General features: G+C 55.7%; 9 protein-coding genes across 9 annotated transcripts; 2 read left to right on the top strand and 7 right to left on the bottom strand.

Moving 5' to 3' along the window:
• Positions 1-7: 7 nt before the first annotated feature.
• Positions 8-2,446, bottom strand: B0H18DRAFT_1119093 (N2,N2-dimethylguanosine tRNA methyltransferase-domain-containing protein; the record flags this gene model as incomplete). Its single annotated transcript, XM_048033899.1, has 13 exons — positions 8-191; positions 240-356; positions 474-556; positions 606-629; positions 686-731; positions 1,012-1,160; positions 1,216-1,267; positions 1,328-1,391; positions 1,452-1,567; positions 1,616-1,789; positions 1,844-1,932; positions 1,994-2,133; positions 2,185-2,446. The coding sequence occupies 13 exons, from the start codon at positions 2,444-2,446 to the stop codon at positions 8-10; spliced, it is 1,500 nt and encodes a 499-aa protein (XP_047893547.1).
• Positions 2,447-2,748: 302 nt separating this feature from the next.
• Positions 2,749-6,416, bottom strand: B0H18DRAFT_1006963 (ferric reductase like transmembrane component-domain-containing protein). Its single transcript, XM_048028694.1, has 9 exons — positions 5,909-6,416; positions 5,686-5,849; positions 5,331-5,653; positions 5,113-5,279; positions 4,447-5,089; positions 4,273-4,414; positions 3,429-4,216; positions 3,143-3,359; positions 2,749-3,087 (listed from the first exon to the last, which is right to left on the bottom strand). Exons 1-9 carry the CDS (start codon positions 6,127-6,129, stop codon positions 2,960-2,962), a joined length of 2,793 nt encoding a protein of 930 aa, XP_047893548.1. The 5' UTR covers positions 6,130-6,416; the 3' UTR covers positions 2,749-2,959.
• A 370-nt stretch (positions 6,417-6,786) lies between these two features.
• On the bottom strand, positions 6,787-12,140 carry B0H18DRAFT_1119095 (amino acid permease-domain-containing protein; the record flags this gene model as incomplete). Its single annotated transcript, XM_048033900.1, has 21 exons — positions 6,787-6,856; positions 6,913-7,021; positions 7,079-7,139; positions 7,202-7,249; positions 7,991-8,076; positions 8,136-8,192; positions 8,252-8,315; positions 8,368-8,410; positions 8,461-8,507; positions 8,558-8,772; positions 8,836-8,953; positions 9,005-9,052; positions 9,128-9,343; positions 9,403-9,414; positions 9,471-9,676; positions 9,731-9,950; positions 9,998-10,038; positions 10,093-10,348; positions 11,171-11,278; positions 11,326-11,541; positions 11,889-12,140. The coding sequence occupies 21 exons, from the start codon at positions 12,138-12,140 to the stop codon at positions 6,787-6,789; spliced, it is 2,493 nt and encodes an 830-aa protein (XP_047893549.1).
• A 68-nt stretch (positions 12,141-12,208) lies between these two features.
• On the top strand, positions 12,209-13,481 carry B0H18DRAFT_1119096 (coiled-coil domain-containing protein 55-domain containing protein; the record flags this gene model as incomplete). Its single annotated transcript, XM_048033901.1, has 3 exons — positions 12,209-12,544; positions 12,615-12,813; positions 12,865-13,481. The coding sequence occupies 3 exons, from the start codon at positions 12,209-12,211 to the stop codon at positions 13,479-13,481; spliced, it is 1,152 nt and encodes a 383-aa protein (XP_047893550.1).
• Positions 13,482-13,555: 74 nt separating this feature from the next.
• B0H18DRAFT_353495 (kinase-like domain-containing protein) lies at positions 13,556-14,957 on the bottom strand. The gene is made up of 4 exons (XM_048037714.1): positions 14,527-14,957; positions 14,136-14,465; positions 13,826-14,074; positions 13,556-13,776 (listed from the first exon to the last, which is right to left on the bottom strand). Exons 1-4 carry the CDS (start codon positions 14,848-14,850, stop codon positions 13,630-13,632), a joined length of 1,050 nt encoding a protein of 349 aa, XP_047893551.1. The 5' UTR covers positions 14,851-14,957; the 3' UTR covers positions 13,556-13,629.
• Positions 14,958-15,627: 670 nt separating this feature from the next.
• B0H18DRAFT_1085121 (RNA-binding domain-containing protein) lies at positions 15,628-16,330 on the top strand (the record flags this gene model as incomplete). Its single annotated transcript, XM_048031875.1, has 5 exons — positions 15,628-15,724; positions 15,781-15,837; positions 15,889-16,050; positions 16,104-16,160; positions 16,221-16,330. The coding sequence occupies 5 exons, from the start codon at positions 15,628-15,630 to the stop codon at positions 16,328-16,330; spliced, it is 483 nt and encodes a 160-aa protein (XP_047893552.1).
• Positions 16,331-17,003: 673 nt separating this feature from the next.
• B0H18DRAFT_1119098 (transcription initiation factor IID, 18kD subunit-domain-containing protein) lies at positions 17,004-17,838 on the bottom strand (the record flags this gene model as incomplete). Its single annotated transcript, XM_048033902.1, has 3 exons — positions 17,004-17,201; positions 17,260-17,357; positions 17,415-17,838. 3 exons carry the CDS (start codon positions 17,836-17,838, stop codon positions 17,004-17,006), a joined length of 720 nt encoding a protein of 239 aa, XP_047893553.1.
• Positions 17,839-18,070: 232 nt separating this feature from the next.
• Positions 18,071-19,566, bottom strand: B0H18DRAFT_1006996 (glycosyl transferase). The gene is made up of 2 exons (XM_048028695.1): positions 18,420-19,566; positions 18,071-18,365 (listed from the first exon to the last, which is right to left on the bottom strand). The coding sequence occupies exons 1-2, from the start codon at positions 19,446-19,448 to the stop codon at positions 18,204-18,206; spliced, it is 1,191 nt and encodes a 396-aa protein (XP_047893554.1). The 5' UTR covers positions 19,449-19,566; the 3' UTR covers positions 18,071-18,203.
• A 246-nt stretch (positions 19,567-19,812) lies between these two features.
• Positions 19,813-21,776, bottom strand: B0H18DRAFT_1094787 (uncharacterized protein; the record flags this gene model as incomplete). The annotated part of the gene is made up of 7 exons (XM_048032392.1): positions 21,136-21,776; positions 21,007-21,078; positions 20,625-20,954; positions 20,322-20,563; positions 20,119-20,256; positions 19,992-20,060; positions 19,813-19,962 (listed from the first exon to the last, which is right to left on the bottom strand). Exons 1-7 carry the CDS (start codon positions 21,686-21,688, stop codon positions 19,813-19,815), a joined length of 1,554 nt encoding a protein of 517 aa, XP_047893555.1. The 5' UTR covers positions 21,689-21,776.
• Between the last annotated feature and the right edge of the window lie 17 nt (positions 21,777-21,793).

Consider the following 21,793-nt stretch of genomic DNA (forward strand, 5'->3'; position numbering starts at 1 on the left):
TGCTGCATTACTGCATCTCAATATGATTATTCGTCGTCGCCTTCTCGTTTTCTCTTCCACTCGGAGCAGACCCGGAGCCCGCTTTCTTCGCGGGACCCCAGTGTGGCGTTGGGTTGTTTTGATACCGGACGATTTTGATCTTGGACGATGAGGTGACCGATTGTGGATGGTGCTTGAAGTTTGCTTCCGCCCTACATATGATTAGCAGACTGAATCACGGGCACTGGGACGTAACGCACTTGGGCTCCTTGCTCAGGAGGTGGAACGTAGGTGAATTGGCGAGACCTTGTCCATCCGAACAGGATTCTTCTTGATCCAGACGGAAGATATCGAACACGTCTGCGAATGTGCGTTGTCTTGAGGGAGCCGGACGCATGGGACCGTGAGATCTCGTAGCCCGCATGCAGCAGGGCAGACCTGGAAGGAAATCCGCTTCGGGTAATAAGTCGAAGACGGCCGGAAGTCAGGCTCACGCTGCTTCATCCAACGACGGGCATATGCAGTGGAAGTGCCCTGCGACCCTTGAGGGAGTGAAGTAGAACGGTAGAGGAAGTTCCTGTGTGACGGTGAGAGAGCTCCATCTGTCAGGATGGTCGATAGCATACCTCTTTAGCCACGGAGAGCATGCCCTTCATGCGCCCAGAGTCCCATAACTGTCCGCACTGGCTTCGACATGATCGAGTACCCTCCCGATGAAACTGGGGTCATGGATAGGCCCGACCACATCGGTCCTGCCAACTAAACACTTCAGCAAATTGCGCTGAATCACAAGAGGTCGCGTCCTACATGCAGAGTTGAATTGCACTCAGGACATTTATTGGCAACCGGCGGTCCCGTATGCGCCTTGAACTGCAGGTTAACATTCCACTAGGCTGATGGACAACCTCTGTCATCCTGCCCATAGGCTGCTCGTGCCAGTACTGACAGCCTGAACAAATGTAGTATAGCGATGTCTTGCTGCCAAGAAATGGTGAGCCTAACTCTCGCACACAGTGAGTGTGCCGCACCTACCTCATAGCTTTCTTGACCTCATTAGGTACTGAGAAGACGCGGACGAAGACGCGGACGTAGAAATCGATAGAGAGGGAAAGCAGAGGCTGGATATACCGACCATATCTTGTCGCAGATGTCGACAATGAGTGGAGCACGAGACGAAGGGCCTTCAATCTGGCAAGTGAGAGGGCAGTACGTCGAAACCAAATGACACAAACATACGGCTTCGTGGCAATATTCCGCCTTGAGAGGCACGCCGCCATAGTTCGAGAAGCTGTAGACGGCGCATTGGGTTCAGACCTGACCAGAGAGGCATTGAGTGAATGTGACGGACCATTTTTCGGGATAATTCACAGTTGCAAGGACGGCGAGATCGGTACATGTTATGCAGAGGAGACCTGCAGCAGAGTATGAGTGTAATCTCTTTGCGGAAAGTGCTTGTATTGCTGAGAACCAACCTCCATCCTGCACGCATTGCACCGCGGCGTCGATGAACGGTGCAGCAGTCCCATACGGATCCAGATCCACGACGTCAACGCGAGTTTTCTCTGTTCGATGATTATACATCAAGGCACTGGCTCACGTCAATGAAATTTCTCCGTAGTGGAAATATCACCCATACCACGCATCCGACTCGTGCACTCTGACTTTCCCTAGCTGAGGCTTCGCGCTGCCGTTCTCGCGTTTACCCGAGGCCTCTGTGTTTGAGGGGTCTTGACCTGCGAGCCCGTTGATCTCGACATTCCGCTTCATGGCCTCGACCGCGCTGGATGAGAGGTCGTTTGCTACGACATATCTACGGTGCGGGTCAATACCTCAAGACCGCAGACAGCGCACCCAGCATGCATACTTGACGTGTGGGATCTCCTTCGCGTATCGAATGGAGCGAAGCCCTGTCGCCGAGAGTGCTTCGAGGATTACACTTCTGTATGGCTGATACTGTATGGCCGTTGCCCTCGCTTAATATATGTTGGCAAGTGACGGGAACCAACTTACATACCTCTGGTTGCTTGTTGTTGCTGGGGCCAGCGACAGCCTCTACTAGCGCAGGCTCCGAAGGCTCAGGGTTTATCGAGCTTTCGCCTGCGGCGCCTGGAGTACCTTCAGCTGCCGGTGCAGCTGCCGTAGCGCCCCCCTCAGCTAACAATCCCGTCTGAGTACATTTCGACCGGGATCCATGCGCAGGCTCACTTTTCACTCGTTTTGCCTTCGGCCCCCGCTCCGCCTTCTTAGCCCGCTTCTCCTGGTTCTGCCTCCACTTCGCCGCCTTCTCCTCGTTCAGCAGCTCGCTCCACGTGCGGATGCACGCGACGCTCAAGTCCCGATTGAACTCCTGGACGGGGTTCAGGAACGCCTGGTTCCCGGGCGGCAGGAGGATGCGCGCGGTGTTTTCGGTGTGGAGGGTGTACCCCTCGGGGATGGTGATTTGGTCGGGCTCGGGCTCGGTGGTCATGCCTGAGCACAGACGTCGATGTATGCAGGGTTGTGGTCTAGTAGCGGGATTAGCAGATAGAAGAACGAGCCTGAGTCTGAGAGGATCGATGCCCCTCATTGGTGGGTTTGACGCGTCAGGCGCGTGACGCAGGCATCCTGACCCCGACGCGACGCGACGCGATCGGCACACGGGACTGGTACTCACCTAGCTACACACCGCGGCTTAGCACGTTTGCCCGTTGCAGTTGTGTAGTTGCAGCAGTCTTCATCATGATTGGCACACACTCACATCCGCGGTTTCATCGTGGCTGTGCTCATGAGTTACCAAAGCAATGCTAATGGGTTCAAATTGGGTGCGAAGCTGATACTAGTCTACGAGGGTAATGATGCAGTAGAGATACAGTATGGGTAGGGTCCATGGCATACTAATGACGACGAAGAACTGGCAATAAACATATGCAATGGCTGAATGGTGCTCGGCGACCGACGGAAAAGATAAAGTCGGCACGAGGGCGAGGCACGGAACAGTGAATCAATACTCGAAGTCCTCAGAGATCAACGTGATGGACCCGCTCATGTCTCCCCGGCGTATCCGCCCAGGGTCGATCTGCGCCGCTATCACTTTGCGCACGACGGCATTGAGTGTTAAAGGCCCACAGCCTGCCGACAATCATAAGCGCGAACGTCCCAGGGTATCCGCATCACAACAACTCACATCCAACGACGATGGCACCCTGCGCCTGCTGCACCTCGTCCGCCAGTATCCGGTCGAGCTTCGGCTTGCCCGGGCGCGCATGCTCCGCCACAAAGCCCACATCCTGCACCTCCTGCTCGTCGAGCTCCAGCTTGATCTGTTCGCCGCTCTTGCTCCTCGGCACGTCCACCTCCGAGATCAGCGCCGCGAGGCTGCCCGCCTCGGACCACGCACTCATCTGCGAAACATTCAAAAGCGTCATTACAGGTCCAGACGCTCCAGACGGACCGGGCACACGCGTGCTTACCTCTGACGACCGTTTCGGATTTGGGTTGGGCGAGTCTGAGAAGCCGGGGAGGGTGCTTGTTGAAGAGTTCGGGACGAGCGTTGAGTGTGGTGACTGCACGGATAGGGGCGAGGGGGAAAAGAATGGGTGTGCGGACGCAGGTGATTTGGAGGACGACGCTGGCTCGACGTCCGTGTAAATGGGTAGCAATGCGTCTCGACGCTGTTCCTGTATTGATGCCGACGACATATCGTCACTAGGATTGCGGTCGACAAGGCGGACTGAGGAGCCTTGCGCTTGCGCTGGTGGATAGTGGTCATTCCGACTGTCGCGCCTCTGCTTCTTCTTCGACTTCAGAAGGTTAGCAGCCCGCTGCGACGCAGCTCTCCGCAGCCTTCCTTCCCGCTTCACAGACTGGTTGAACTGCGACTCGCCCGGCATCGCGGTGTCGTCGTCGCCCTCAAAGTTCGTGAGGTCGAGTACGTGCTCCTCGTGCCCCAGCTCGCCATTCTCTTCATGAAACTCGCCAGTATAGTAGCTGAGGTCCACAAAGCTCTCCATTTCGGACTCATAGTCGCTATCAACAGACGCGACCGACTCGGGGCGCTCGTTCGGAGAAAGATGTGTCTGGCGTGCAAACCGAGGTGCGGGCGGGGCGAAGACATCGTGGTCGGACGGCACACGCCGCAGCGCCGGCGCCGACTTCGGACCTGCCTTGACGTTCGTGACGAAGATGTCGACCTGCAGCTCCGGCGCGGGGATCATCGTCATGCAGCGACGCAGCAGCGTGGCACACCACTGTATGTGACCTGTGCAGCCAAACGTCAGCCCTCCAGACCGCGATGTAGCCGGTGCGCAGACCTACCGAACTCTCGAACGAGCCATACAAAGCGGACGCGCTTCGTCTTGAAGCCGGGCTGGCCCCAGCCGCCCTTCTTGCCACCCAGATACTGCCCGTCCCGCCCGGACATGCAGAGCGTCATGTACTGCAGGACCGAGAGGGCAAACTCACGCCGGATCCGCCCGCGATCAAGAGCACCGTCGAGAACTCACCCCAGCGCGCCCGGGCAGCTGACCCGCAAGGGCCGTCCACAAGCGTCCGGAGGAGCACACCTCTTGGAGGTGCAATGGTGTTGACACGCAGTTTCTCGCCTTGTGCGTGATTCTGCCCCCGCGCGATCATAGTTGCAATCGCGTCCCAGAGGCGCTTCGTCCACCCGTTCTTCGCTCGGATGAGAAAGACCAGCTCCCGGCCCTCGTCATTCGGCGCCTCCTGGTCGCAGATGGTGGCATTCGTGAAGGGGTGCGTCGTCCACCGGGATATGGCAGGGCACTGCACCAAGAAGTGCTGCCCAGGCGCCCATGGCAGATAGCCCGGGGTGATAAGCCGGAGACGAATGGTGCGTCCAGGGAGGAGTTCGGCGTGCGCGAAGCCCGCAGGCGGCACGTACCTCCCCGACGCGCCGAACGAGAGCTTCGCCGACCGCGCGAACGCGACGTCGGCGCCCAGCTTCAACGCAGGACTGGTGGGCGTGCTGGGATAGAGGCTCGGATGTGGTGAGCTCGGGGCCCCGAGGCGCGCCATTTCGAGGTTCTCGGGCGGCGGGTGTGCGAGCGTCTTGCTGGGTGGTGGTCCCAGAATAGCATCGAAGTAGCCGTTTGTGTTCAGCCACCACACGAACCTCCACGCCGCTCGCCCACCCACACCGCCAGCGCACCCCAGCACCACCACCAGACCGGCGGGTGGTGCAATGCGCTGAAGATGAGGGTCAGCGGAACCAGGAGGACGTGCAGGCCGTAGAAGATTTCGTAATGTGCTCGTCGGATGGGTCGAAATGAAGAGAATACAAGCAGGGTCATGACGCCGAACGCCTGCCCACACTCAGCAACTGCAGCACAACGCTCCCAAAATTAGACACTCACGATCCAGCCGTAGATGAAGTTGGTGTAGTCCCACGCGTATGCATACACAACCTTCCCTGTGCTGGGTCTGCGCTCAACAAGCAGTTGCACGCTCCATAGAGCGACGTGCATTGCAGAGCAGAACCAGATGAGGCGGCCGATCCATTTGTGCAGCCAGGCCAGCTTGTCAAAGTGGATGTGCAGCACAAAGGGCAGCGAGAGAATGGCGAATGGCGGCAGCTTGAGGGCCAGGAGAACACACAGCGGGAAGAGCGCGAAAGCAATAACACCAGTCCTGTTGCCAGACGTCCACCACGCCTTGCGGATGGTGTAGTCAGGTGATACTGCGTCAGGAACTGAGATCGAGGGTCGTGACTTGCTACGAGCACGGTGGTGGTGTTGTGCACGGTGAGGATATTAGAGCCCGGGGCGAAGTAGTCGGGCCCGACAAATGATACAGCCAGCGTAGCGCAGACGAGGAAAGTGAGCGTGAGGATTTGGGCGTTGGACGGAAGGGGCAGGGTGCCTATGGGTTCCCCTCTCTGCTGGGCAAGCTTGAGCGCATGTTTTTCCTCCATGTCCTCCGGCGCAGCGACCACTTGCTCCAGAGGGCGCCGAACCAGCCTCCGCGGAGGCCGGTGAGGTGGAAGAGCCGTACACGACGACAATGGCGGCGAAGGCAATCCAGAGAACGAAGGCATAACCATGCTGTCTTTAGAGAGGACATGGATGTGAGGTAGGCAGTGATCCACTCCTGGTCGTCTGCAAAATAAGGAGTGGTCGGGTTGGCGGTCAGGGAGGTCGTGCTGGGCGTAGCCATGGAGGAATCCAGCGGTGCGCTGTCTCTGCCAGGTCTCTATGCGTTCGGAGTCGGACGATCCGCTTGTGCGCCGGGGAGATGATCCAGAGCCAAGTGCTGTGTGCCGCGAGGGACTGCGCGGGTAGACGGGTCTGGGCGGGAGTGCGGGTTGGTCTGGGCGTGCAGCTGCAGATGTCGCTAAGGCGGCGGCCGCGGAGGGGCAGGGCGGGGCGAGGAATGGGAATAGGCTGGGGATATTATAAGGTGGTCGGGAGCCGGCGGGCGGCATGGGTGAGAGGCGGCGTCCAGCGAGACCGAGAAGACGTGCAGTGGCTCCCGCTGCAGGATCTGTTCGCGTGCGTCGACGGAGGACGGCTCCCGGCCAGTGCGCCGCTGCCACAGGCGCCCTCCTGTCGCCCCTTTCCCTCCTCCGAGATCCCCCCAGATCCGGCACTTCCTCGTCAAATTCACATCCTCCGCGGCTGAGCGCTCCCTCGTCCCCGTTGCTGCACACAGCCTCGACTGCGGCGCACTCGACGACCTGGGGGCGCCGTGTCCGGGCAGCGAACTTGCCAATCCAAGCTGGCAAGGCACATCCGAGTACGATCATCCTGGCAGGTACCTTGGCACGCGCACTACGCATCCAGGAACACCGCTTTCTATATCCGAGTTTATATCCTAATACACAGCGTACAAGCTATTCCATACGACACAGTTGCAATCACTCGATGGTCTCCCCCGAGCGAACCTACGCAATCATGGCCGTCAGTCTCGCCTCGACGCGATCGACGCGAGTATACACACCTCCTTGCCCGTCTTTTAATCTTCTCGAGGAGGGTGTCGTACGCGATCGGGCCCTTCACGATGACCTCCTGCTTCTCGAGGCTCACGTCGTAGCTCTCGACGCCGAGGCCTGGGAGGGTGCGTATGAGGCTCACGGCTATTCATAGTGCTGCTGGGTGGGACGTACCATCCGCGTTCGCCTTCTTCAACGCCCGCTCGACCGCACCCGAGCAACCGCCGCAGGTCATCTATATCCAGCACGCACACTACCTCAGCGTCTCGTCCCCCGGATCAGCCAGCAACGGCGTACCTTGACGTCGAACTTGTAGGTGTGGGAGGCCATCTCGAATCGTATACTCTGCGTCAATCGCACGGTCAGCCAGCCTATCCGCGCATCATCCGGTGGGCCCGTACATTTGAATCGGTCAACGATCAGGATGGAAGTGGTGGAAGAGGTGCGGTGAATACGGGGAGAACTACTGAGGTGCTTCCCCGCCCGCGCGATCTTATACCGTCGCCGAACCCGTTGCCGCGCACAAATCACGCAGCTTACCTTGCTTACGCCAACTGACAACAGGCTGAGTAAGCTCGAAACACACTCCATCTGTACCATACTTGCCCCAAACGGGCCATTACTGCTACGATGGTAATCTCGGCATTCTGCGCGCCAATTGCGCACGAATGGCGCTTGGGCCTCGACGCAGGACATCAGGCAACTTCACAACCAGTTCACGCTGAGAAGATCGTTGTACAACGGGAGCAATACGCAACGATATCAGCATGCAGCACCTGTATTGAACGTCTTATCCGGTAGCCACGAATCACCATGAACAGCAATCCTCGTTCTATAACCTGGTTACGTCGTCGTGGTCCGAGTCTCATGACGGCGGCGGATATACAGCCTCGGATCGCACTCGGAATCCAATGCATCCCAATTCCCCGACATTAGAACCTAGCTGTACTGTACATCGTTCACGCGTCGTCCGACACCCAGCGACACGGCCCCCGCGCGCATAGAATGGCCACAAGCCGCGACCGGTCCCGTGCGCATGCGTGCATATCATAAGCGAGACGTCCGTGCCCCGTTCAACATCTCGACCTGCTCATCTCCCTCGGTCGCGACGGCTTCCCACCCCGCGCCGGGCGTGGGCCTGCCACGTATTCGCGAGAACAAGCCCGTGAAGCCTGCTGCACGACAACTTGGTCAGCAATGCGGGCGGGTCGGAACATCCATGTTCACTTACATGCGACAGAGCTCTGCTGTGTAATGTAATACATCGGGATGCCTACGAGCACGAACCCTGCATGACGGTACACGATCACAATGAAGCACCACACCAGAGGAGGCCAGACGACGTACCGAGCACTGCTATTGCTTCCAGTGGCGCGGCTATGATCGGCATGCATAGCAAGAAGAGGCATACCTATGTCCCCTTGTCAAGTAAACTCTACACCGCAGCAGGGCTCCCGACTTACAGCACAGAAGATCAAGGGGGTCGTAATCCACGTCTTATATGGTCTGCGCGGCGTCATAGCCTGCTCGGGACCGCAATGAGAAGACACGCTTACCTCTCCAGCATCGGCTCCTTGATACGTAGCACCACTAATCCGAGAACCTACGAGCTACATTCAGCGACGTGTACTGCGCGAACCTACGAGCACGTACGGTGAGGAAGTAGAAGGCCCACGATGCTACGACCGCGAAGTTGATGAGCGAGCGGAAGCCCCCACCGATGATGATGAAGAGGACGGTCAACGTCGCCTGCAAACACATTGCGTTGACTGGTGTCCCGAGTCGCTTGTTGAGCCGACCAAACATCGCAGGGAGGTAACCTTCCCGCCCAGCCACGTAGATGAGGCGCGCAGCTGTGAAAGATGAGCCTACAGTAGGTTCGGGATACGTTAGGTAACCACCCCATCCTCCAACAAGTATCTGGTTCTTACCGTTGAGCGCACCGAAGCAAGAGATGGCGACCATCAACGCAAACGGAACGCCTCCCACTGGCCCAAATAACGCTCGTCCGAAGTCAAGAGCGACCGTGTTACTTCTCCCCACAGTATCCTGCGGTCAGCACTGTCAGCAGCAGGACGCGAGACTAGCAAGCGCATGTACCTTGTCGAGAACCACGAAATAAGCCAGGTTGGCCAGTAGGAACAGAAGCTACGTGTGCCTGTTAATCCCCATGTCCTGCATGCGTGGAGATGCGTCCAATACGTACCGTGACCATGATCATACTGGAATGGATGGCGCGGGGTATGTTTTTCTCGCATTCTTCATCTCACCGCCGACGTAGTTGGCTTGGTCCCAGCCGTCAAATGCCCAGAGACCGGAGTATAGAGCAAGTGCATAGGAGGACGGGCTAGTGCTCGAACCAGCGAAAAGCGGCTCAGTAAGGGAGGTTGATGCACGTCCTCTAGCCAACTGGATAATCCCCAAGATAGTAATGGAGAGCTGTAGAGGGGCCAGACGTCAGCAAGGCATGCAGGGAGTGCATCTTCGTCTCCACGCACTAATGCGGCTACCTGTGGAGATGGCAGGTTGAGCTCGTACAAGTCGCGAGCTAACAGGAACGCCTCACTTTGACAAACGTGAATACGACTGCTGTCCGTGGGCCCAGGTTGGGTGAAGCCACACATAGGACAGACACCACGAGGACTGCCGCAACCGCAGTGAGTTTGATGGCCCACTGAGGAATGTCATCCGGGGATACCTCAGCCTTTGCGGTGTGGAAGAAGAGCCGGTTCATGTATTCGGCAAAGATGAGACTGATGACCGCGTTGCCTCCTGTGGTCTCTATATGAAGGGACAGTCGTGACGCGCATATAAACCGAGACGGACCTGGTCTCAGTGCAGATATTGCTGTCCAAGCAAACAGGTACGCGACGAGAGGGCCATATGCGTATTGGAGATAGGCTTGAGCACCTCCGTTCACTGGTATTGACGACCCCAGCTCCGCAAAACTGCTTGCACCCGTCCATCCAAGCAGACCTGCGGCTAACCATACTACAAGACTTGCGCCGACACTATCCGTGTTCGCGACGACGACCCGGGTGACGAGCTACCAGCAAAGTCAGCTACTACAGTGAAATTCGAACACGGACTCACAAAATGCCAGAGCCAATTGTAGCCGACAATGAGTGCAATGCCTACGTGCGATCGCATGAACTACCACGTCTCACGAAGTATGTCCTGTCACTCACCACTCACTAGACTGATGTTTTTGGGGTGCGACTCTCCGCGGAGAGTATCCGGTTCGCTGAGACTTGCTGTGAGCGGTAGGAGGTCGGCTTGGAAGTCAAATCCGCTAATGGAGTATGCCCGCGCTCGAGACGTGCTGGCTCCGTCTGCGAGTAGCGGACCCTCGGAGTATTCAAGCTCTCGCAGGGAGTCGTCCGAGTCTTCAGATGCTCTTGGTGAACGGCCTGCCAACTTATAGCTGGAGCTGCTGACGTGGGACTGGATGGAGACTTCAGAGCATCGAACAGAGGCGCGGGGGAGACGGGCTCATAGAATCGGACGAGCTTCAGCAAGGGGTTTTGTGCAATGTCGTAGTCGTGGCAAGATCGTGGTTCGTGGTCTTATACTCACAGCGAGGAAGTCGTGGTGGCGGAGGGAGGTCAATGACAGCGAGCGGCATGGACAGTTCGTCCTCCCGTTTCGTCTCAGGGAGCGCCGCGTCTATGCATGATACGACGATCTACATAAACCACGTGTCCGGAGCTTGTATGTATACTTTCGCGCCCTCCGAGTCTAATCTGGCGTCCGGACATGGGCGAAACCGATCTCTCATGTGCCAGGGGGGCGCAGCGTACTAACAAAGACAGTGCCAGAGGCATACATTCTACGCATACAAAAGTTGTTCACGGAGAAAAATAGCTTGTGAGCTCAATCAAGACTGCCGACGCAAGTGAGACACTTCGCGCAGACGATGAGACTCATCTTCATTGAAGTTGAATGTTGAACGTTGAACGCTCATGCAGCGGGGCTACCAAATGTGTGCCGCGAGTCGTCGGCACGAACATAAGGGAACCATAGTCAAAAAGGCCTCAGAAAAGTGAGATGAACGAGGCAATGTGCGTACAAATCAGAATGTCATGTTTTCTGTGCGTTGTCGAGCAATGCCTGGGCAACTATCGTATGGATCTCTACGAATCGCTCTTGACAGGTCTCCATGCTCTGTGAAGAGGACAAATCAGCTCATACTCGGACATATGCTAGTCCACAGGAAAGACCGACCTGCACAACTTGTATGGGTACCATATGGCCAGTCTGCCATACATTCGTAATGGTGTCAAGTGCAGGCATACCAGCGACAATGAGACTACCAGAGCCTGCCTGAGCTTCCTGCTCTGTCGGGTCTAGCCAGATCTCCTCTCCTACAGTGGACTGGAAGGAGTCAGTGGCGAGCGGTCCTTCAGGGGCACTGTACTCACTGCAGAGCATGCCATGACTAGGCCGAGCATTTCAATGCCAGCATCCGCCAACGCTGCACTTGCGGCCACTGAACCAGATGCAATGCAGCCTTCAATCCCATCGTTCTCGATGATGGTAAGGAATATGTCTATTGTGGACTTTGGCAATAGCTCCAGCCTTACGGCGGGTAGCAATGCCTGCTGTATTTGTACAGCTATTGATCTATCTTCTGCATCCTGGAGAGAGTTACAGATGAATAGAGCAAACCCAGGTCACGACAGCCCTCACCCGTATCGGAGCTCTTCTTCGAGTACATGAGAAAGGTGCGAATTTGACTTCAACTTCAGCCGTCCATTCTCGTTATAGACAGTGGTTTTTGATTGTCGAGGGCCATATCTGACAGCTGTTAGCGTGTTAAAGAAGGCACTAGCAGTCGGTAGAACTGACACTGCGCAAGCATCTTCGTACGCTCGGTCTCGATATATGCAGACCCATTTGCCTGACTTATGAGCCCTGCTTTCAAACTAGACATAGAAATTCATTACTCAGAGTAAGTACTGCAGTAGCATGTTACAACAAGTACCATACATATGGGTCGAATGTCCCCTGCTGCCCGCCCTTTACGCGACTGCCCGGGCTTCCATGAGGACTCAGCCTCCTCTTCGTCGTCGTAGACGGGAGCAAGGCTCTCTTCGGGTCCGTTGATTCGCCTACGATCAAAGTTGCTCTGCATGGCGACAGTAGATGGGGTGAAGAAACAGTGCAAAGGCGAGTGCTTCAGAGCCAAAACGCGAGACACGACGCACGTGAGCATGACGCCCGATTCCAATGACATGGGCGTCTATGCGCTGTAAGCTACTACTACTGGCGTCCTTGGTCCTTGGAGTGCCCTCATCCACGCCCATGAAGGTCTCATTCTCTCTTGCAAATAGCAAAGCCAAGGCTGCTGCTAAACCTGCTGCAGAGACACCATCACTTAAACGATCCGCTGCCTTTGCATCATTAGACGATGACGAACCGGTCGACGCCGCACCCACCGCCTCTGGCAACAGTAAAGTCGCAGCCAACAAGAAACTGGTTGCGCAGAATCTCGAGATGTCGAAGACGATGAAGAAGCGTTTGGAGGAGGAGATGAAAGTAGACTCGTCCGTATTCGAGTACGATGCGGTGTGGGACAAGATGCAGGAGGTGAAGATGAAGCAGAAGGAGGCGAAGGAGGTGGATTCGAAGGAGCGAAAGGTGAACATTAGTTCCTCCGTCGTTCTTCTCATCTTTCCAACGAGCGCTGATAGACTGAAGATTTCTGCAGCCCAAATATATCAACAACCTGCTGCAGACTGCTGCTACTCGTAGGCTCGACCACCTCCGAGCCGAACAGAAGATGATTCAGCGAGAACGCGAGGCTGAGGGCGACGAGTTCAAGGACAAGGAAGCCTTTGTCACGCAAGCGTACAAAGACCAACTCGCTGAGATGAAGAGATCAGAAGAGGAAGAGCGGCAACGGGAAGGTAAGCCTTTCCATGAGCCATGAGCCTACTTCCTCACATAATGATATCCAGAGGCCGAGAAGAAGAAGAATAAGGGTGCTGGCTCCGGGATGGCGCACTTCTATCGTAAGCTCCTCGAGGAGTCTGAGCAACAGCACGAAGAGACGGTAGCCGCTGCTACGACGACAAAGCCTGTCATCGGCCCTCAAGGGCCTAATTTGACGATCACAAAACCTGTTGACCTCGCCCCCAAGTCTGACTTGGATCTGGCAAAGGCCGCGAAGGAGCAGGGGAAAGATGTCGAGCTCAACGACGACAACCAAATTGTCGACAAACGGGACCTGCTCTCTGCGGGCCTCAATCTTTCGGCGCCGAACACGCGGAAGTTCGGTCTTCAGAAGATGAAGTCATCCACGAACGAGGAGCAAGCTCAGGTTCATCGTGCTGCAGGGACCGCGGCGAGTCGCAAAGAGATCAACGAGCGACGAGCGCGGGAGGTCGCGAAGCAAATGGAAGAAGAACGCGAGCGGTTGCTCTGGGAGAAAGAGCAGCGGGAGCAGGAGAGCATCAACAGAGTGGTTGCGAAACGGAATACGGAAGAGGCAGTCATGAGTGCTCGCGAGCGATACTTGGAGCGCAAACGGCGGAAATTGGAGGAGGCCACTGCAAATCCTGAGGGTGAAACATAGGGCTCGCCGTATTTACTTTTCCTGTGATGGGATGGACATTTCCGTCGTTGTATTGCTGCATCGCGGCTCCGTGTATGTTATAGTATGGGCGATGTAGGCTACGATTATCTGTCTCTGGCATAATCCATATCGTGTGTCATACCCCGTGTCATCCAGTCGTGTGTTTTGCGTCGTTATTCCGGAACACGTTGTTGAATGCAGACAGTGCTTGTCGCGCGGTTGGTCGCCGTGTCGCATCCTCGTCTAGTAAACGCGTGATGAACGACAGCATGTCGGGAGTTTGTAAGCCGGTTAACTGGGGTCAAGTGAGTCTCAAGCAGGAGTCTTATGGCGTGTTCGCTCACTTGTGAGGCTTTCAACATGAGCATGCCTGATGCCCAGACGTCAATTTTGTATGGGTCACAACTTTCGCCCCTCTCTACCTCTGGAGGTGGCTCCGTGGCGCGCAAGCACCGGATCCGTGGGCTTGCCATGTCGAACCGGCGGCTCAGTTCGAAGTCTATACAAGCATAGCGCTGCTTGTTGTCCGTCAACGTGTTGCGGATAGATATATCAAGGTGAGCTATGCGGTGAGCATGCATAAAAACCACATGCTAAATTCAAAATGAATGTCAGAGTAGTCCAAAATTAATTTGTCGAGGGTGGGGAAGGCACCTCTAAATGCTGGCGCATGAATCCGAGGAAGCCCCTCAGAGTATACGGAGGATCGGCATCTAGATGCGGTGACCATTCCTCCATCACTATGAAGGCAACGTCGTCGGCGGGTATTTCGATTCGACCCAGTATAGCTGTAAAGCGTGAATACGTATTGCAACACCGCGGTATAGAAGAAAACATACGAATACAGTGGTTCATAGGATGCTGTCGGACGGGGGAAGAAGACAAATATCGTACAACATCGTATTCACGACTACGTAGATGGACGGCTTTGATGACGACATGCATACCGTCTACGCAGCGCGTGCCGCGAAACAGATTCTCAGGCTGTATGCGCAAAACTGAGTAAGTCACTGACGCTCACGAGGAGCACCACACGGCTACTGACCAGTCCAACGTCCGGACATAACTCATCGTCACTCCTCCCGCTACAGGCTCGAAGATAGCCTGGCAAGTCTTTCGACACATTACAACCTTGGGATGTTAAGCTCTCCCAGTATCGTTGATATAGCTGCTTGACGTCGCGGCACGTGTCGAGACGAAATCCACGGCACTGGAAGATATGACGGTAACCACACCAATTGGGGCGAATGCGATGGTTGACGTCGTCTTCGTCGTCTTCGTCGCTTGGCGGTGTGGAGGACCGAGCCCTGGCCTCACCGAAGGAATGCTTGCGGGTCGCCGGTAGGCTGGACGATCGCGAAGATAGCATGACCAATTCCCAAATCCCGTCGAGGAGGAAGCAAGTTGTGATGAGTCTTCTAGGTCGGACAGTCTTTATGTCGGATAAGAGTGAGCGACCAGTCTTCGAGGCTCAGAGACATCAACGGGGGCCGATGTCAAACAAGGACAGACTTGGGAAGCATATATCCACCGCCAGAGGTATCGGATGGACAGGATAGGCATCGGAAAGTGGTGCTTGGCTGCATGAAGGGCTGGCGTTCGCACTGCACACTGACGGTCGTCTATGATGGGGCAGGCCGCTCCATATCAGGTCTGTCGTTCCTCCGCGCACTCGGCTTGAGTAGCGCATACAGTAGCACGTTCTCAGGCAGCGGAGGCCGGCGTCGAGCGAGACTTCCCGAGAGTAGGAAATTGACAGATCTGACCTAGGAAAGGAGGAATGCGGTGATGTCTCAGCGTTGACGATTCCGAATTGAGTATGAATCTCACACTGTGGGCGGCCGCGACTCATCGTGCGCGGACGCGGCCAACACAAATACTTAACGGCACAGCGGGTCACGTACCGGCTTCAATATGGCGCGGATCCCTGCAGATAGAGGAATGAAGTGCAATGACCTCCTCTTTCGGAGACACTGAACGGGATTCGATTGGCATGAGGTGACACGACCATCGCAGTTGTTGCCCAAAGAGAAACTTGGCAAGGCTCGAAGCAGCGCTCAAACAGCGCTCACAGTCGCAGGGCGTGGGAAACGGTGTGGCTGCTCAGATCGAGTGAGCATGTCCGAGCTTCTCGGCCAACGCTCGAATGGAGGAGGGGACCAAGACCAAGAAGACAGTGTTCGTGGGCGGCATCGGCGACGATGTCGACGAGGCCGTGCTCATCGAGACGTTCTCAACATTTGGTGCGACGCTATTTCCTCTGGTTGACCAACGCTTCTCACTGTCACATGTTGCACAGGAGACATCATAGAGGTGCAGATACCACCAGCACCCACAAACCCATCGCAGCCGAATGGTACGTGTCAGTATCTGTCTCAGGAAGGCTGCTCCTCAAGCGCACCCTTAGAGATCAAGCACCGAGGCTTTGCCTTCGTCACATTCTCTTCTTCGGCTGATGCACAGGATGCTATTGACAACATGGACTTGAACGAGCTTAAGGGCCGCGTATTGAAGGTCAACCTTGCTCGACACGTGAAAGCGCCGCTACAAGGCGCAGGGAACAGAGCGAGTACGGTTCTTTCTTTTTCGCAATGTACAAGTTGCAAATGTTCCATATCACAGTCTGGGAGTCGGAGGAATGGCTTCAAGAATATGCCAAGCCTCTCAACCGCAGTGGTGGTAAGTACACATTCCTTCATGTCCTGTAGTCTGAACTATGCGTTGACGGATATGGACCAGGGGCCACATTACGCGCACAAGCAAGAGAAGGCTTCAATGGTGCAGAAGGCGGAGAGACTGCAGACGGAGACGACAAGGAGCAGGATGGCGAGAACGCTATGCAAGAATAATTTGTACACTATGGCAAGGACCCAAAGTACGTCGACTATGCTTTGGGTACCAACATACGGAACGATGTGTTTGAAATGCTTTGAAATACTCAATGCCTTGTTACCGACGTTACGCGTTACCAACGGCCCAATGGCGGAGGCATCGACATTCGTGCACTCTAATTGTTGAGGCGTGAATTTGTCACCCGAGCGTCGTTCCCTCGTCGAAAGTTGAGCCTTTGCAAATGGATACGCAAGACACTGAGACACTCCTTCTATCTCCACAATACTACCACCGGCCGGACCGCCACTGGCGTTGCTGGGAATGCAAGTCAAGTAGCGTATCATGCATCGCGCTACTCTTCTCGATGGTGGTTATCGGTGACACGATATGCCACGCAACGGCCGCCGGGGACGTGCACGAAGGCCACTGAGACACATCGATGCCCAGGAAGACCGTAAATGTGAGCGACGTCGGTGGGAAGACGTACATACTCCCATTAGACGATAGCGATCATTACCGCGCAGGGCGTATGCGTTCAGTCAGACGAAGCTGGGGCCCTAGATGGATAAGATGCATACGATGGGACGAGAACAGAATTCGCAGAACTCGTCAGACGATTATTCATACATATGTAGTACAATGGGGAGTCCTCACAGCAAAACCATCAGCCTGTAGAAGCAATGTCCGGGATTATCTCTGGAACGAGCTGGCCTGATTCATGTCCGATTCCTCGAACTGGGCTCGAGCACGTTTGATATCTTCCTGCATGAAGAGCAGCTCCTCCATCCGTGCAAGCTTCTTTGCATCCGCCGGCCGCGACAGTGCTCGACGTAGGTCCTCGACCGACAGACGTGACTTGCTCTTCCCGGGCGCAAGAGCCGTCTGACACTGCGTCGCGTCGCGTCGTGAACGCAGGAACGCCACAAAGACGAGAGGCAACACGTACGACATCCACAAGATACTCAACCAGAATCTCCTCCATCACGTTGACCGTATCGTTGGCAGGGTTTCTGTCGTCGCCGAAGCCGTACATCAAGTTGCGCACTGATGGCATTGGCTCCTGGTCAGGTCACGAAGAACCGCTCAAGACGGTCGACGCACATTCTTTGGCGAACAAGCCTTTGAAGGTGGGCTGTCTTTTCGAGTTCCGTGTGGACGTGAGTCCCGACGAGGACGGGGTATATGTCTGTGCGAACGTATATTGCGCGGGTGCAGGCCGAGGAGGAGCGGTCGTCGAGGGAGTTGTCACAGTCGGGGTGCTCTGGAAAGTAGAAATGGTCGCTGCAGGTTTCGTGGTCGAAGAAGTAGCTGGTTGCTGTTGCTGTTGCTGTTGCTGCTGTTGTTGCTGCTGCTGTGGGTGCGTATAGTAGCTATACGCCTGATAAGGCCATGCTGCTCCGTAGCTGGTAACACCTGTCGGTGGGTACGGCGAGTAAGACGTCGTTGGGTATGTCCCTGTCGGTGGGTAGCTTTGAAAGGGGTTATACTGGAAGCCCGTGCCGGAACGAGCTGCGTAGTACGACATCCTTCGACTCAGCAGGAGAGGCGTCCAAACGGTGAGAACCAAGTGCGAGTTCGAACGAAGCTATGGCTTCAGCCACTAAGCCACGAGGCCAAGTCTGTGGTACAGGCGTCTACCTACGGCTTTTGCCGCCTGCAGGGGCGCAAGATCAGATCTCAGAGCGCGCCGTGCGCCCTCCGCAGCAACTGTTTGCGAAAGAGGCCAGCATATGTTCAAGCTGTTGTGCACTGATATCGTTCGCTGTCGGTTTTGTTTTGATTGACTATACTGAGAGGCATATTTCTACAGATACAAATACAATAGTTTAGATGAAGTGCCACTAAGCCTCAATTGGCGTGACTGCTATCGTCCTGCCGGTAACTCCTTCATCAGTCGTCTGCGGGGCCAAGCTTTCGCGAACACCTATCCTGCCGGAGAAGGTAATCGAATCGCTCTGCGTTTTGTACTGTCCACCATGGCACTGCGACGTATGAAGGCGTCAAGGGGTATGGACCGAGCAAACGGTACAGGCTATCGAATGAATATGCCTCCTGCAAGTACAATGGTGAGCACTCGTTCCACAGATAAAGCGGGGCGTGGCTCACCGGATACATGTCAAATACATCCTTCCCCTCGCAGATCTTGCGCTGAATTTCTGACGGCTCGAGCTGTTTCTCCGGTCGTGTGACACGGTCGTAATGACTATAGCTTCGCATCTTGAAGCGGAAGTCCTCCAAATACTTGAAGCACCACGAGCAGTGCCAGCCCGCGTCGGCCAGAATCACATCACTCTGCCGTCCATGCGAGTACCCTGTATAGCCGGGCCCCGCCGGATTCCATGTCTTGACCGATGCTCTCCAGGAACCTCCCTCCTCGACCTCCGGAAGCATCCGTACGAACGAATACATGTAGTCGCGTAGCCTGAGGTGGAGGACGCCGGGATACCCCTCACACGCGCGTACCAACTCGATAGTACGGAACGACGGTATCTCATCGACGTCTGCTTGTATGAGGAGGTCCCCCGCTTGCGCACCCTGGGCGCGAAGAATGTCGTTGATCTCCCGGCGCGAGCGCCCCTCGTTCTGCCAGGTCGTGTCTGCATGTCTCGGCCCTGGTGGGTTGGGTGGCAGGTTGATGGGACGGTAGAAGATCTTGTCGGCCGCCCACGCAAAGCGATCGCGATTCTCCGCGAAGATGAGAGGTTTTGGCAACCCAGTGAACGTGGAATTGCTCTCTACGATGATGAAGTGGTCGACGACAGCGTACAGCTCCCGCATCCGGATCTCCAGTAAGTCAAGCTCCACGCTGAATATAGTGGCATCCCATATTTTGACGTTGTTCTGTCGTCTCTGCCAGCCATGCAACTCGCAGAGGTCGCCAGCTGAGACATTTGGGTGGTCGTAGTGAGGAATGACTTGGAAGGGCTTTGGCGGCGTATCCCATACTGGGCGAAGCAGATATCCTATGTCTCGCCATACCGTGCCCGAGGACAGAACGAATACGAGGATGATGGTGAGTAGGCCGGCCAGCAGACAAAGCCGCGTCTGTCGACGGAAGCGCACATGGCGGAAGTAGGGGACGCGTCGGTGTCCGGAGGATGAGGCGGGGGCAGGGAGAGGGTCATAATCTGCCATCGGGGTCGTTGGTCAAGCTGCGACGGCAGAAACCATGCTAAGTACTCCGAGTCGGAGGAGGAGCGTGGCCGTGCTCGTGTTTTGCTCGGTTTCGTTGCAGTGACATGATGGATCAGACGTTTGATAGCGTTTAAGTAACCAAGGCGCGCATGCCTCCCGCAGGCACACACTGGGCACACAGTCCTCGATCGGTGCCCGCCAAGCTGCTTGGCGATTTGCTCACAGCACAACGTACCAAATACTGACTTGAAACTGACCACACTGCATAAGTGCTGGGCAACATAGGAACCCCTGATAGCATATTCGCAGGTAGTAGTCCAGCCCGGTACAGTACACATCACCTCGAAAATAGACCAGATTGAACTCAATCATCGTCTTCACCCTTCTTTGCTTTCATCTCAAGGTTCCGCGCACTCTCCATCATATCTTTCACCTTTTGCCATTCGATGTTGATGATGCCTCGTTGGTCGAGCCAGTCCATTATACCATCGGCGTCAGATAGATCATCGGGAGGCTGGGCCCCCGCGCATAGGCGACACGGACGAAGCCACGAGCGCCAGCTCCAGTGCGCAATTCATCCACCTCCTGAGACAGTACCCTGAATAGAGCGTACTGAAGATGAAGATAAATAAGCGACCAGAGATGAGCAGGGGGAGCCAACCGCATGCACCTCCCAATGCGAGAACCTGTGGAAGACGCGTGTTCTTGCCGCACAGAATCGGCCCAAGTTGAACTCTTTCTTGTGACGGCGGCCGTGTTCCGCATCCTCATCGTCGTCCTCTTCTGAATTTTCTTGTTCCCCGAATGTCTGATCATCGAAGTGTTCAAAAGGTACTCAGTGTAGTCACCATGATGGGCGAAATATATGCGAACCTCGAAAGTCTCAGGCTCGTATGGCAACCCACTGAGTCTACCAACACGAGTCGACATCCGCGAGCCGAGGTGACAGGCGTCACAGCCGTGAACGGCAAAGTCCAGTTCATATACTTCAAAGTCTGGGTATGTCTCCAGCGATTTCTTGTAATCCGTCCGCCAGACCGAGGACGTAACAAGCGAGTCCCGCATGCCCAACAGCTTCCGTCTAGCGATCTGGAGCGGTACAGCGAAGTACTGGTCTAGAAAGCTCATCGTTAAGCTTGAGAGAAGCTCGAGCAAGCGGGAAGACGTAACACGCACTCTTTACGAGGTCGGCTCTTATATCTTCCCTCTCGTCTGGTTCGTGCACGGCGAGGTGCACGAAGAATTGACAGATGATTTTGAAATGATGAAGCAAGTCTTGAAAGGTGTTCATGCTGAACTCGGCAGGAAGCTCTGGTGCAGCAGCATTATCGTCTTCGACGATGAATGCGTCGTCCTCTTCTGTATCGCCGTCTTCGTCTGGTGTAGTATCCCTTTTGCCGGATTTGCCAGGTCTTGCATCGGCGAACGGCGCATCATCGACCTCGTCGTCGTCGTCGTCGTCGGCAGATGTGGACGTTGAAGCCACCGGTTGACCCCGCTTCTTACCTATAGGAGCAATATAGACCAATTACAGCACTAGAGAAGACGGCCCTCTCACGTTGCAATCGTTCAAGATTCTTCTGAAAAGCGGTCTTTGTGTCGCGAGAGCGCAGACGGGAACTAATGATCCCTGACCGCAGAATCAGCAATCAATGCCCGTATGGCCGCCGTAAGTATCTTCGCTTACTATGCTCATCAACTTCACCCAACAAGTCGTCCTTATCCTCTTCCGGGGAAGGCGGTCGCTGCCCCCTCACAAGCTTGCGTTTGCGCGGCTGCACTTCTTCCTCGTCCTCATCACCCACGACCACAGCCTCCCTCCGCTTCCCGGCAGCCTTGCTACTACGCTTCCATGTGGTAGGCACACCCGTTTCCTCCTCGCTCGATTGTTGGGGATCATTCTCTTCGTCGCTATCTGCCCTCTTCTTCCTCAGCATACGCTTCTTCGTAGGGCGACGCGGTGAGCTCTTGAGGTCGTCCTCCTCTGTGGTAGTAGCAGGCGCTGTCTCGAAATGGATCGCACCGACATCGCTGCTCTGACTTCCGTCCTCATCCAGCGCTGGAACTACTTTTTTCGCAACAGCTGGATCAGAAGTGCGTCCTCGGCGTGATCTACGACTCCCACTTGCAGGAAGCCTTTCGGGACGAGGCGGAGAGCTGGAACCGCCGAAGAAAGTGTCGAGGATATCCTGCTTTCTGGGCCGCTTGTGGGTGTCGCGCGTCGCATTTCTCTTCGGCATGTCTGTATTTTCAGCGTTTCGTGTCTCGTAAATGGGACGTATGCAGAGCAGTGTGGTCTGGGGTGAGAGCAAGCTGCAAGACACGTCCGGACCGAGGATCGATCA

The sequence above is a fragment of the Fomitopsis serialis genome (assembly GCF_022376445.1).
Source record: "Fomitopsis serialis strain Sig1Antser10 chromosome Unknown B0H18scaffold_32, whole genome shotgun sequence".
Taxonomy (NCBI): domain Eukaryota; kingdom Fungi; phylum Basidiomycota; class Agaricomycetes; order Polyporales; family Fomitopsidaceae; genus Fomitopsis; species Fomitopsis serialis.